Source organism: Pempheris klunzingeri, chromosome 8 (assembly GCF_042242105.1).
Source record: "Pempheris klunzingeri isolate RE-2024b chromosome 8, fPemKlu1.hap1, whole genome shotgun sequence".
Classification (NCBI taxonomy): Eukaryota; Metazoa; Chordata; class Actinopteri; order Acropomatiformes; family Pempheridae; genus Pempheris; species Pempheris klunzingeri.
This window is the reverse complement of record NC_092019.1, coordinates 18,005,105-18,020,441: the sequence shown is the minus strand read 5'-3', so window position 1 is coordinate 18,020,441 and position 15,337 is coordinate 18,005,105. Positions and strand designations below refer to the sequence as shown.

General features: G+C 39.4%; 1 protein-coding gene across 2 annotated transcripts; it reads left to right on the top strand.

Annotated features, from left to right (window-relative positions):
• Positions 1–294: 294 nt before the first annotated feature.
• ptpn6 (protein tyrosine phosphatase non-receptor type 6) lies at positions 295–15,021 on the top strand. Of its 2 annotated transcripts, none has more exons than XM_070836190.1 (16): positions 295–513; positions 922–947; positions 2,608–2,730; positions 3,901–4,095; positions 7,379–7,562; positions 8,577–8,693; positions 9,009–9,137; positions 9,922–10,018; positions 10,165–10,244; positions 10,398–10,544; positions 10,694–10,825; positions 10,956–11,110; positions 12,609–12,676; positions 12,838–12,989; positions 13,314–13,378; positions 14,720–15,021. In XM_070836190.1, exons 2-16 carry the CDS (start codon positions 940–942, stop codon positions 14,814–14,816), a joined length of 1,749 nt encoding a protein of 582 aa, XP_070692291.1. In that variant the 5' UTR covers positions 295–513; positions 922–939; the 3' UTR covers positions 14,817–15,021. The 2 variants fall into 2 exon arrangements, with proteins under 2 accessions (XP_070692291.1, XP_070692290.1); XM_070836189.1 differs by having other exon boundaries at positions 296–513; positions 877–947.
• The last annotated feature ends 316 nt before the right edge of the window (positions 15,022–15,337 follow it).

Sequence of the window (15,337 nt, the reverse complement as noted above, 5' to 3'; positions counted from 1 at the left end):
TGGGCTGGCAGAGGGAAGAAACTTTGCAAATAGCTGACAGAGAGATAAAGTGTAGGTTTCTTTTCGAAGGCACGAGAAGCTCAAACTTTAGATTTTATGGATTACTTTATTCCTGTCACCACTTTGGAATCACCGGACAAACACTCTCGCTCATGATTCACCAATGACTGGAACAGTTTGTCGAGATAAACCCAAAAAAACTGTATGATGGAGCATCAGGGAGCAAAGTTTAAACCTACTCTGCTCTCAAATGTGATGAGTTTTTAGTTTGGCCGTCTGTAAAAAAAACTAACAAAAAAAACCATCTGTATCTGTTGGAGGAATTCCGGCCTGTCAGCTATTTTGGTTCCTGTCTCGCTGCTTTCACTATTTTGTGAAAGGAGACGTAAAAAGGAAGGAAGGGGAGAGCAAGAGAGAGAGGCGGAGGAGGAGAGAGAGAGAGAGAGAGACAGAGACGAATAAGGTCCGAGCGTCTCAGCGAGTGTCAGTTGTTTTCAGAGGCAGCTGAGACGAGTAAGTGTTTACCTGCTTTCCTACTGGGACAGTGAGGGGGTGGATAGAAAGAGGACTGGGTGGAGGGAAGCACAGAGGGAGAAGAGGAGCGTGCGGGTAGTTTGAGTTTGAGTTTTGTGAATGTGGTGTGATACAAAGAGATAGAATTGATGGTTTTGATATTAGATAAGTAGATGTCAGTGTAGAAGTAGAGTAAATGTGTGAAAGGGTAAAAGCATGATACTGAAAGCGAGTGCTTCTTCTGTGTAAGCGAGCATACTGCTGTAAAGTGAGGAAGTGTTCAGGAACTGGCTGTTTCTTTGTCGCAGTGGAGAATGAAAATACAAATACTGTACTCATGCTTTTGAGTCTGCACATGTGCAGGTAGAAGTGACTCTCACAAATCACTCTCCTTCTCTTTGGCCTCAGAAGAAGTGAAGAGACGACATGGTTCGGTGAGTCAAGCCCCCACTGGACAGTATAATGCTCCATTAGTCAATGCTTGTTGTGTACTCTGTGTTTTGTGCAAGGCGTAATGACAACTTCTCTGTTTCCATTCCTCCTTCTCTGTCTTTCCCCAGCTGTCGACCCGTCCTGCTCTGTTCCTCTATCATGTGATTTCTGGTGTGCTGTGTGCAGTTTGGTGTCTGTTTGCGTAAAGAAAATGTGTCATAAATGATGTTTTAGTTCACAGGTTGAGTAAGAAACCCTTTTTTTTTTTTGCATCCTCAACGTTGAAGCTCTTGAGACGTTCTCTACAAGGTTCCCCTTGCCTCCAGTTGATGGGTCCTTCCCTCTGTGTCTGTGTGTGACCATTTGTTGTAGAAAGGCTTTATTGTGACAGTGTAAACTTGATGGGGAAACACACATTCAAGTGCAAACACACTGTAGTTCTAATCTAAAAGTGCATATACAAGTTCCCCCATACGCAATAGCTGTATTCCGTAACATTTCAAGCATAGTATTGTCCATTTTAAACCTGCAACTGTGGAGAAAAAGTGAAAATGTCTTTATCATTGGCTACAAGTTGAATAATTGATAAAACTTTTTTTTGACTAAACTTGAAAGTATCATGCTGGGTTGCAGGAAAGCAGTTGTAATGAGAAATAGCCTTTAGTCTTGAATGTTTGGGTGTTATTTTTTGTATTAGCGGCTCCTTCGAATGGTGAATCAGGCGTTTAAAACACAGGTTTGCTGGGTTGCAACACACTTTCCATGCACAGAAAGGCTCCAGGAAATTATTGAATAGTAGATATTTGGTCTGAAATGATGCAGTTATGTTATACTGACTAACTGAAGCCCACAGTGTTGCTGGAAAGGCTTTCGAACCAGAGCGTTTACAGGATTTTTTTAATGTACAGTTCAATGTGAGGACTGCTGTTGCTGTGGTATTCATTTAAGCAGTGGGCCTTAACTAGGCTGCTGGTGAAAGTGTCGACTAAGGTGCTAATATACTGTATATGTAAATACTGTTTTATTTGTGATTAAAAGCAAATTAACCAGTGTTTGTTCTGGTCTGGAAATGCAATGTAGAATGAAACGACTTGTTTCATTATCATATGATTCAACAGTTAAAGGTTTAATCTAATAAAATTAAGAAATAATGACAAATTCTTATCACAATTTTTCCGTGATGTGTCACATTTGGTACACATAGGTTTTCAGTTAAACAGAAAAATAGAAAAAGGAAAAGAGCGTTTGATTAGCAATCTATTGGTGAGATCATAAGAAATGCCCATTTTCTGTCAATCATTGGTTATTTATTTCAAAAATAGACAAAACTGTGGAGAGAACTGCCTCCCCTGCAGTGGAGATTTATTCTACTCTGTGGAAAACCTCAAATAAATACTACTGTTAGATTTCTATCTAAAAAAGAATTATTAAGAATTTACTGTATTTTACCTATAAAATAACTTTGTTCCAGCACACTCAGCTAATTGTTTTGAGGATACTATACTGGGTGTGTATGTGGACATAAGGGTGTGTATAAAGGCACACAGGCACAGTGTGTTTATCTGATGCAATTCTTATCTATTGTTAACTGAGTGTGTACTGGTTGCAGTCATATTCATATATTCATATATTTTCATTTTTCTGCATGTGTGTTGACGGCAGGTGGTTCCACAGAGACCTCACAGGCCTGCAGGCCGAGGAACTGCTGAAGTCTCGAGGCATTCATGGCAGCTTTTTGGCTCGACCCAGCAAGAAGAACATTGGAGATTTCTCCCTGTCCGTCAGGTAATAATGTCACGCAAACACACAAAATCTCTCTTCTACTTTTCAAACTTCACAGCTGAAGAGTACATTCACTTTCCTTTCCTGTAAATTCAAAACATAAATGGCAAGGGATTGTCTTGATATAGAACCTGGTAGATTCTTGCAGCACGATACAAAAACTCTTACCTTAACTGCTTGTATCTGCCACCTTTACAACCGTTATACAAAGCTATTTTGCAACTTTGGGACAAAGTGATGTGATGAACATGCGAATATTCTTACTCTGTATAGGCGGAAATCAAACTTTCCACTGCCTCTTGTGAATACGATAAAATCACACCCTCCATTTATAAATGTGTCACTAGTACATGAAAATGTAGAAATACGTGCTGACGACTTTTTTTTATCTATCTAGCTTTAAAATTCTGTTGACCTGGTTGTTTTCCACAAAGTAAATCAACTGATGAATTTAACTGATGGAAAGCTCGTTCACCTCAATGATTACATACTGATCACAGTACTGCAGTCTGTAAAGAGTTAAGAGTTAATATCTATATAGATATTTAGTTATATTTATGTAGATGTACAGTGCATTGTAAGAAGTTCTGCTGTTCGTACTGCAAAAGTTTGAAATGACATTGTAGATTTTCTGAATAATTGACCCCTACAGTGAAAAATAAATAGCAGCATTTCATTCTTTTCTCTTTTTGAGAGGTTTCTTTCTACAAATCGCGTTTTCCCAAAAACTACACACACTAAAACCTAGATTTCTGGTCTTAAATAATTAAAGGAAATACCAAATTCAGAAAAGCTCTTCTATTACCGAAAAATGATTGATATTACTGATGAAAAATACTGTATTAACTGCAGTCTTTGAATGATAGAGAACACAGAGTGCAGCTACTCAGAGTTCACATGTATGTGTCAAAGGCAAATAGAGCCACTACATACATAACAAACAGTATGTAGTGCACACACTACACAAGGTTCACCTGCAGAATCAGTGAAAATCAAATAAAGCTGTGAGGATCTGTTTTGTGGCCGATCACTAAAACATTTTCAGCTTTTGAAGCAAAGGTTGAAGAAATATTACAACTTTCATACCTAAAAACTCTTAAGACAGAGACGATCTCTGTTGTCCGGAAAAATGTTTTTGACGGTTGGTGCGACCTGACTGTTTTATCTCCTCAGGGTGGGTGAGCTGGTGACCCACATCCGCATCCAGAACACAGGAGACTACTATGACCTGTATGGCGGGGAGAAGTTTGCCACCCTGTCAGAGCTGGTGGAGTACTACACAGCGGAGAACGGCATCCTGCAGGACAAAGACGGCACCATCATCGAGCTCAAATACCCCCTCAACTGCTCCGACCCCACCACAGAGAGGTCTGTACACTCTTAAACCTCACCTCCACATTCACTGCTAAAGCTCCTGTGGCCCACACTCACTGGCTTCTCTGAGCTGCCTCCACCTACACGTCTGGGTAACAGTGTTTGGTTAGGTGGTTAAGTCAACTCTAGCCAGCAATGATGAATATTATTTCCTTCAACATTTGTTTGTTTACGTATCATTTGTAGGTTTCATATTCCATGCTCTTTAAATGTTTTCCTCTGGGGAGAAAATTAGCTGCTTTTGAATGACTTTGGTGTAAGAACCCATTTGTCTGACTGTGAGTGAAAATAAACACCCACACAAAAAGAGCCCACAACTGTCGAGGCTTCATTCGTACATCTGAGGCTCACGCACCACATTTCCACATTATCATAACATTATCTACTCAAGTTCTTTACTGAAGTAACAGGTTCTTGAATATTTCCTTTTGATGAGACAATATAATTTTACTCTGCTGCATTCCAGACCGAAAGTTTTAATCTTTGTTGAAAATCCCCTCCACACATGTTTATAGACAGATAAAACAAATAATAGAATAATAATTCATGTGTGATACGGTCCTGAAATTACTTCTTCTCCTTCTTTCTCAAAGAAAAGTTCCAAATCTATGAATATGCAAATACTGTTCATTCTATTAAATGGCATGTTTCAGTTTATGTGAACTTGAGATTTCATGTTTTCACATCACACGTGTGTGTGTCCTGCTCGTACCTTTTATGTAATAAACTCAGATTTAAAGAGAATTTAGCAAAAGGATGTGAAAACTTTACACACAAATCATTCTGCACAGTGAAGCTCAAACATCCAAGTGATATAACAATAAGCAAAGCACTCTTTTAGGTGTAAGAGGCTTACACTTTTCCAACACATGATAATTATTATGCCTTGCGAATGGTATTTCAAAAGAAGCAATGTCCCTTATTCATTTCAACCATTCAGCAGTCATTCAGCAACCATAAGTCAGATGTCGTCTGACTCTTTTAATGATGAAGAACAATCACCGAAGTGACAACAAACGTGCCAGTGTGAGTCCTGTGATCGGAGAGACCTGTTTCGTAATAAACACAGATTCTGGAAATGATTTATGCAACCACTTGCCAAACCTTTTTATTACTTGTTTCCAAAAAGTGAAGATGAAAGAGCATTTCCACATTAAATAAAGTACCTCAAAAATTCATCTTTACACTTCTAACAGTCGCATCCGTTCCATTTTTTCTTTGAGGGAAATATTGTACATTGTTGCCCATAAAGTTGGAATAAAATGTTTTTTTTACCTCTTCTCACGAAATGATTGTGACAATGTAATTTATTCTTGATAAATAAAGGAAAGGAAATAAAACTAAACAGTAAATAAAACAGGAAATAAAAGGAAACCTACTTCATCAACTTCATTGTTATAATTCCCACAACTGGGTATGCATGGCTTTTTACTCAGCATACGCAATAACATTAACAGTAATATTTTAATTGGTAATATTACTCTCTGAGTATTATTTTATTAATTAGATTTTTAATTGATTTGTACATTTTTACAGAGATGTATGCTTTTGACTGCAGGACTCAAACAGATTAACTGATTGTAGCTGTCAGTGTCTGTGTGCCTGATATAGTTACTAGATAATTTCAGATATTTTTCTAGCATTTCTATTTGCATGCAGAGCGCCCCACATCAAAGACTTTCTCAGACTGCTGCTAAATAAAATTAAAAAAAAATCTCGAGCTATTTGCTGTTTGTCAAATTAAGGTTAAAGAAGAGACTTAATGTGATTTGACCTCCATGTCTCAAGCTGATGTTTAGCCGCTGAAGGCGCTTTTGTCCCAGCTGGAAACATTGTGTAACTGTAGGCTGCTTAAACAAGGTTAATGACCAACTACTAGTGATAATTAAACTCATACAGTTCCACTCATTTTATGAGTCAAGGAGGACACTACTTTCTATCGTGTGTGTGTGTGTGTGTGTAGCTGTGTACCCACCCCCCACCCTCCCTTCGTTTGTCTCTCTCTGTCAGTTGTCTAACTTCCCTTTTGTTGCTGCGGTTGGAAACTTTAAGTTTTGACACTTTTGAAAGCAATGGCCAGAATCTACTTGCCTTCCTCTATTGCACATTCCATCTTGTTCTTGCTCTCTGCTCGTCTTCCTCATCTCGACTAATCTGTCTCTTATCTCAAAGCATGATTACACACACCTCAGCAGGTCACCTGAGGTGTGGTTGGGTTTTCTTTATACTTGTTCTCATGTATGTGGCATCATATCTCTTCTCGGAAAAGAGGATAAATATGGTCAAGCCATTAACTTGTTGGCATTATCACATCACATTTAACCATTTACACCCCAGACTGGCATGCTAGAGTGTGCATGGTTAAACTGTTGTCCTAAACTTGTCCACTTACTGCACAATGCTCCATCAACTGTTCCCCTGCAGAGGCCGTTCTTAACTTCTGCAAAAGCTTTTGGTGCTGTAGGTGCTTCATGCAACCTGCTGCAATTAAACACCATCAGATGGAGTCTAATTTCAGTGTACGTAAAAGCATACACTGTGATTTGACAAGTAAGTAAATCAAAGAACTGAATCATTTAAAGCAATTGGCAAATGCACAAAGAGAGCAAATGCAGTGTGTGGCGAGTGTGTGTGTGTGTGTGTGTGTGTGTGTGGGGTGGGGGGGGGCTGGGGGGTGGGTATGCAGGCTATAAATACTTTGTCCTCTTCAGCCACGAAATCTGTCATCAGAAATTTTCCGACCGCAAAGCAGGAAGTTTAGAAGAAGAAATCGAGAACTGTGCCTAAAATTAAGTCGCAACCCAGCCTGAGCGATTGTGCATGTACTAATTCACACACTCACACACAAATATGACCTGTTTGTTACAACAACATCTGCACATGCTGTTTTTAACTATTAACCTAATGCACCTGACTCTCTTGTGGCTTTCCAACAGTTCAGTTTATAACATCACTGACAAGCGGTTGTCTGACAACCGCTTAGCCTTGAGTAGATGATACATCCACACTGCAGTCTCAGCCCTTATAGTGCTCTGCTCACATACAGTAAGCAGGAGGCAGTGAAACAAGACGGAGATGAAGGACGCTTGGTTTGTGTTTTCTTTAGTTGCTGCGTGCAAAATGCCAACGTTGAAGACATTTGCACGAGACAGGAGATGTTTTACTTATCTGTCAGCAGTGATCCATCAAATCAAACAGTCCCACATTATGAAACATTATGAAATGTGCACATGTCACGGATGCCGCATCATGAACCATCAGTGTCTTTGTGTCCCAGATGGTACCACGGTCACCTGTCTGGGCCAAATGCAGAGAAGTTGCTGGTTGCACGAGACGAGCCGGAGACCTTCCTGGTCAGAGAGTCACTGTCCAAACCTGGAAATTTTGTTCTGTCGGCTTTGACGGATGAGAGGAGCAAAACTGGAGGAAGGAGGGTTTCCCACATCAAGATAATGTGTCAGGTCGGTGATTTTCCTTTGTATGTTTCAGTGTGTGCATGAAACCAGGGGTTGTTTTTGGTCAGACGTGCCCGGGAGTGCCCGAAACAGATTCACATCATTTGACAATCACTGAGGGGTATTCCCAAAGTTGTGCTGTGCACTTAAAAATATGTTTAAAGTCTCATTTCCTCTGTCTTATGCAACAAAAGACTCTTGTTTCAACTCTGATATTGTTCGTGAATGTCAGGCACAGTTTGACATCAAATGGTCACCAACAGTTGTTTTCAGGTAGGAAAAAACATTTCTGAGTTAAAAAAAAACAAAAAAAAAAGAAGAGTCAGTGTAAATGGCTGCTAATGATATCCACAGTACAGCAACACGTCACACCACGGGCTCTCGAGCTAATTTTCATAGTCACCATCAGGGCCTTTGCATTTTATTTTTTTCACCTCACAGAATACACGGTTCAAACCTCATTTAAAAGGGAGCCATTGTTTTTGAGCATTAGTGTGAGATTACTGCGAAGGTCACAAAGGCCTTTTCATGAGCACGTTGCAAAGATCAGGTGAGTTTCCTGACCATGCTCGGCTCAAAATTTCTTTTAACTGCTGTTGGTATCAGATGAATGTGAACACATCAGTGTACATACATGGCTTTTACGTGGGGAAATTCCTTTTAAGGCCAGTTTTTATGTCATTTATTTTGTGAAAGTATTGGAGAGCAGTCAACCACAAAAATAAGTTGTACTATAAGTTGAGTATTGGCTAAAAGTCTTTGGCAAAGAAAGAGCTAATGTATTCTTCTCTATTTCAAAATAATTCATCTCCATTTGATTAAAGCATATGCATAAATTGTTGTGCTAATACAAGCACTTGTTTTATTAAATTACCCTTGTTTTCATGTTTTGCTTATTTGCATCTCAGTTATTCGGTGCCTCTTTTGAAACTTTATTTTTATGCCAGACAACGTGGCACAACCTCTCTGTAAGCGTGTTTATCTACAGCGATATGCTGTATATTCTTTGCATGTGTTCAGAATGACAGGTACACAGTGGGAGGCTCAGAGATGTTTGACACGCTGACAGACTTGGTGGAGTACTACAAACGCAAAGGCATCGAGGAGATCTCTGGAAACTGGGTGTATTTGAAACAGGTGAACTGGAATCTTACACATCCAAATGATGTAGATGAAACATGTCAGAATTTGTAATGCGCCTGAATGATGTAGCACCTTCAGCAAAGTGAGTGTCAGTGAGCTGTGAGGAACAGAAACACGTTTTTGTGGACGGTTTAAACAGACGAGCAGCACAACCCACAGATAGGAAATATTACTTACATCTTTGAGTGCATCATGATGACGATGTTCTGTCTGTGTTCACTGGCTCATCTTTGTCTTTCATCTTTATTAAAAGATTTTTCCTCTCTGTCTGTCTGTCTGCCTGTCTTGTCTGCCTGTGTGTCCTGGCAGCCGTATTACTCCACCAGGGTGAATGCGGCAGATATCGACAGCAGAGTGAAACAGCTGGATCAGACCACACAGCAGCAGCAGGATGGCGAGGGAGAGAAGAGCAAGGCGGGCTTCTGGGAGGAGTTTGATGTAAGATCTGACTCAGCCTCTGGTTAGGTTTACCATGACTGTTTCTTGCCATGATGGGCTGTTAAAAAACAGGGTTATCCCACAGTGGGAAAAAATTAATAATACATTGGACATTACAATTTCACTGAAGGCCTTTAACATTTCAAGACTTGTGGCCTTGCTGTGGGCTAAAATGGTGGTATACTACCATCTTGTGGCGGTGAAATATAATTTTACATAACATACATAACACTATGCACAATGTAAAACACTTGATTTTTGAATGAAAAGAGACAGAGAAGCTACGTTTAGAGTTTAATAAAAGAAATTACAGGTGGTGGTTACTGCAACTAATGACAATTTTTATATCTGATTTATCTGACTGCTGATTATTTTGTCAATTTTTTTGGTCAGAAAATAATGACAAATGGCCATTGCAATTTCCCACAGCCCAAGCTGACATCTTCAAAGAGCTGATTTTGTCCAGAATCCCACAATATTCGCTTAATGGTTTAAAACATCCAAAAGGAAAGAACAAAATCCTTACGTGACGAATAAGTTTCTCAACTCTAGTGGGGCTCCTGTAAGATCTTGTTTCTCTTTGTGACGTTTTAAAGGCCTTTGTGCTTTAACAAGTTTGACTTATCTTATCATTTCCTGTTAGTGGACTGCTGTAAAATATGTTAATTTCTTGTATTCTAACAGTAAAAACTGCAGTGGCACAATTAATATGTAACAAAAACTGTATAATATTAGTTTTCAGCATGAAATTGGGTATCACACAGTCATCTCTCTCTCCTGCCAGGCTCTTCAAAAGTTGGAAGCAAAGGTGAAAAAGAGCAGAGAGGAGGGCCAGAGGCCTGAAAATAAGAGCAAAAACAGATACAAGAATATTCTTCCCTGTGAGTTTTTATCTCAGTATGATTTTTCACTAAATGAACCAAATCTCATGAATAAATTCACGTTTCGACAGTAGTGACATGAAGTAAATCTTCCTGTTCTCCCTCTCTCCCATCGTCTCTCCACTTTATCCACTTGCTTTCTTAAGTCAATGACACCAGGGTCATCCTGCAGGACAGTGATCCTAATGTTGTGGGTTCAGATTACATCAACGGCAACTACGTGAGAGTAAGTCTCCACAACATGACAAAAACACAACATGAAACAAGACAGAAAGGTGTCAGATATTTTCATTTTTATTATTCACTGTGTTTCACGGTCTTTAAGGTTAATGTTGTTTCTTTATTGAAGAGTCCTCAGTGGTTTTCTGTGTGTTTCTAGAACACCCTGCGTGAGGCTGCAAATCCGAAAGTTTACATTGCCACCCAGGGGTGTCTTGCAACAACTATCGACGATTTCTGGCAGATGGTATGGCAGGAGAACACGAGGGTGATCGTCATGACGACAAGAGAGGTTGAGAAAGGGCGGGTGAGTATCAAAACTACAATGACTTTGCTCATTTCTTTCATTATAGAAAGTAACTGAAAGCATGAAACTCTCAAAATGCCACAAACACCAAAATGTTCAATTGATAAATGCTAAAGTTTGAATTTACCTGAAATATTTTTTTTGTGCAGAACAAATGCGTGCCATACTGGCCAGACCTTCACACCTCCAAGGACATGGGTCGATACGTGATGACCTTGAAGTCAGAGAGGGAAGCCGCTGATTACAAAGTCCGAGTGTTGGAGATCTGTCCTATAGACAAGGTAACCTCCAAACACCAACCTCTGACCTCTCTGTACTACACTGTGTCTGTGCTGATGTAAAGATTTCACCAGGACTTTTTCTTTAACATGTTTCTATTATTGTGTCCATGTAACTTTTTTTCTTTCACAGCAAAAACTTTCTCGTACCGTCTGGCACTACCAGTACTTGAGCTGGCCTGACCATGGCGTGCCGCAGGAGCCAGGCGGTGTCCTCAGCTTCCTCACTCAAGTGAACTCTAAGCAGGATGAATATCCTGATGCAGGACCCATGATCATCCACTGCAGGTACGAGGCAGCTGGAGCCCAAATGCGTCACAGTATAATGATTATCGGTAGATATAGGTAGATATGTGCCGTGTCAGAGCTGCTGCTCAGATGTTGTTGTGCAGCCCCAAAGAAATATTAGCACCCCTGCATGAAACCTGCATAAAAGTTAGAAGCAGCCTCAAACTGCGGAGGTGATTAGTTCCTTAGAGCAGGTTGCAATATTTTGGTTGCAACTAATGATTATTTTCACTGACTAATTTTTCGACCATTTTTCAAGGCATTGACAGGCTGTTAGTCGAAGAAATGTTAGAAAAATGTACAGTTTCCCAGATATGTCATTTTTGAACAGTTAAAACTTACAGCTAACATCCAACAATATTCAATAAAAAAGAAATTATGTGAACAAATCAGCGTGCTCTCACTTCTCAGAGGCTGGAAGCAGCAGATATTTAGCTTTTTTGCTCAGTAAATGTTCAAAACAATTCAAAATCATTGTTATTTAATTTTTTCTTTCATTAACTAGTCCATAGTACCTAAGCAATACCGTCTAATCTGAACAGTTAAAATCCTCAGGTCCTGAGAGGCTCATAATGCACTTGGAGACAATATATTGCCCAGATGGCGTTTTGTCAAATGATGGGTCGCGGCACGAATTGTAAATCCTCAAACTTCAAATGTGTGATGTGCTCGAACTGGTGGAAGAAATCTGTATTAGTGTAATGTTGTGAAAAACGTCACAGTGCTAAGTTTACCCAGCTCAGGTTTCATAATAGTAAATAAGGTGATATCACGCAGAGGTTTAAGATTAAAATTATCCTATTTTTAGGATTAAGATTAGTAGTTGCTGAACAAAAGGTTTTGAGTCAACTGACACTTTATCCTTTTGGAATTTTTTCCGTGTGATGTGAGGGATACAGAGGCCACATGTGCTTTTTAGAACTTGTAGGTTAAATGGTTACATGACATTGTAAGTATTTTGGTATGTAAGCATGTTTATAAAGCTCTATAGGGGTATTAAGATTTGTAATACATTCCCTTAACACAACTGTTCCCTGCACTTTTGACATGTGACACCTTAATTCAAACCAATATTTACTTATGACCCCGTGTCACAGGCTGCATTTTACCTTTGTGGCCTGAAGCACCATAACTGTCCAGTGTTTTTGCAATAAAAAAAGAAAAAACATTTTTTCAATCATGTCATGATCCCTCAGATTTATCTTCCTTTGGTTTGGTTTGGTTTTCACCAAACACCAACATGGTAACATTCCCATCAGTCACAGCTGTACTTGTTGTTTTGTGTCAATTAGCAAATATTAGCATGTTAAAATGCTAAACTGGTGTGGTGAACATGCTCAACATCACAGCTGCTAAAGATCAGCATGTTAGCATTGTCACTGTGAACATGTTAGCACACAGTTAGTAGTAGTACAGTTACTGATGTTCATTTTCTGTTTAATAAGTCTGGTTTGATTTATAGATATATTAATTTTGTTTATTCTGTGAATTTGTGCAGTGCTGGAATCGGTCGAACAGGCACGATTGTGGTGATTGACATGATCCTTGAGACCATTGACACCATAGGTAAAACATTTTTTTAAAGGAAATCAGCACTTGAGATATGTATCAAGTAAAAACAAATCATTTCAAGTATTTAGAAATGATTAATTTCATATTAATAATCTTATTTTCCTCCTCTCATACTGCCTCCATCCAATGTTTTCCTATCTCACTTCGCTCGGTAGGACTGGACTGCGATATTGACATCCCGAAATACATCCAGATGGTGCGAGAGCAGCGTTCTGGCATGGTGCAGACAGCAGCCCAGTACAAGTTCATCTATCTGTCTGTGTCCGAGTACATACAGACCACCAAGGCCAAAGACTGCGCGTATATGGTGAGCTATGGGGACAGAAAATCAGCAGACAGACTATCAACCACAGAACAGGAAATAATCCTTTCATGGGGCAGAAATATAGATTGATACAGGGAAAACACGGATGCGTTTCAAGAGATATGAATGTCAATAGGCCTTTGCACTTTTATTGCTGATTTGAACGCCAAAGCTGACAGCTGTAGTGCCAGCAACATGATATGTTATCAGAGAGTGGCTTGTGAAAGATGAACGTTGACCCAAAAACATGAACCAGTCGCATGACCCTCTCTGTGTTTGAGTAACAGCCAGTTATATCTAAAATGTCTCTGTTTCTCTCTTCCCCAGGAAACCGACACAGAGTATGGAAATCTGCAACTGAAACACCAACCAGCGAGCAGGAAGGTCTCAAAGTGAGTGAGCCTGTGTGTCTCTTTAAGACACGCATGCATGTTTGTGTGCGACCTGAAAGTTATGGAAGTGGGCAGTCTGATTTTGTTGAGCGAGAGACTTGTGGTCTACCTCAGTTTCATTGTCTTTTTTTATTCTGGGGAATACACTGAAAAAAGTATTCATCTTACCACATGATTTTCTTTTCCTTTAAGTTTAAAAATATCAGTTTCCTTAAAACCGGCACTAAAGACATGCAGCTGGTCTAAAGTCTGATTAATGTATAATAATTAATAACTATGGAGCCTTTTCCACAGTGCATCAAAGTACCAATATGTACCAGTGCCATGTTCTTAACAAGAGGAGCATGAGGCCATCAGCAAATGATTTGTATTTTTAGCAGTCCACCACTTTTGGTCAGACTGAAATATCTTATCAACTATTGTATGGATCGCTGTGTCCCCCTGACTTTTCAACTAGTGCCACCAGCAGGTCAAAGTCTTCACTTATCCAGTGAAATATCTCAACAAATATGATTACGAATAAGATGGCTTAAAGTTCCCAGTTGTCACAGCTGGCGCTCCCTCTGTAACAGGGAATCTAAATCCAGCGTGGTGATTTAGTTCCTACTGGTGTTGGTGGGTAGTGAAGGTCAAAATCAGTCATCACCTCCTGGTGGCTTTGGTTTTACTTCTTAAACCTAACTGTCAAAGCTAGCTGGGCATCAGAGGCAATCTGAGCATTTGTCTCCCTTTGTTTTATTAGTGATTCTCAACTCTGGTAAAACCAATAGTGACACCTCTGGCTGAGATAACAAAATTAATCATTTCAAGATTTAAACGATGCAACACAATGCAACTCAAAGGTCTGTCCTTTGTTCCCATGATGACTACAACCTTTAGAGAGTTCCCTCCAGACAACAGAAGACATTAAACCACTGTTTTCACTCCTCATGATGAGCGAACTTAAAAATTGGTGCAGTAGCCCTTTAATGGATGACAGCGGTAAACAACATGTTTTTTTTGAGAGTCTGAATAATGTTTTTGTGACCTCTGAGCCTGGGTAGCACTCATCTATGAGCTGTTCTAATTAACCAGTTAGGAAAAACAACACAGCACTGAACAGTTCAGCCCCAAACACTGTAAACTTTGACCCACTTGGAGCACTGAATAGTTGGCTGCCAGCTTTGAGTGATTGATTCATGGTTCATTTAAATTGTTCTCATGCAGCTGCCCCGTTCATTAACCTCTCCATTGGCTGCGATGCACTTCTAACAAAGCTGTGTCTAATCAATGTTTACTGGTGTACAAAAATACAGGGAAAGGATGAAATCACTGATCGGCTTTTTCTTTGTCTGTTTCCAGAAACAAGGAGGACGTTTATGAGAATCTGTCGAAAGGAAAGAAAGATGTGAAGAAGTCAAAGTCAGACAAGAAAAGTGGCTCAGTGAAGAAAAGATAGAGGAGGCCGAGAAGTTTTACCAAAGCACATCATGTTGTTGTATTTATGCAGGTACTCTATTCTTAAAGAATTTATATTTTAGTGGAGATATTATGCAAAATAACATTAAAGTGTAAAATCAGAGACAAAATAATCCGTTGACACCTGATATGCCCCGGGAACGCTTGGTTGATCCGTTTAAATAAAGCCAGAACATGTGTAAACACTTTGTAGTGCAACTTTTTTTCTCTTTTCTCAGTTATTTGAACAAAGACACAGTAATCTTTGTGTGATGCTGCAATAGTTAGGATGGAAGCTACGTTGTTTTATCAGGTCTTAAGTGTTGGATTTTAGCAGCAAATGTAAAGATTTCAATGCTTCAGTTGATGAAATAATTTAGCTAGCTTTTATTATACTATCATTATTATTATTATTGTATTCAGGTATAAATGAATACACAGACGTGCACCAAGTGTGTGTTCAGGTATCAACAAACACAGATAATAGACTTTTTTCACTTTCATGTTCATCTTCTGCTTGGT

What these genes read in the sequence shown, in the direction of transcription:
- ptpn6 (XM_070836190.1), top strand. An exon ending in GATTTCTCCCTGTCCGTCAG is followed by an intron (nt 2,731 to 3,900) that starts GTAATAATGTCA and finishes TTATCTCCTCAG; the next exon opens with GGTGGGTGAGCTGGTGACCC. An exon ending in ACATCAAGATAATGTGTCAG is followed by an intron (nt 7,563 to 8,576) that starts GTCGGTGATTTT and finishes GCATGTGTTCAG; the next exon opens with AATGACAGGTACACAGTGGG.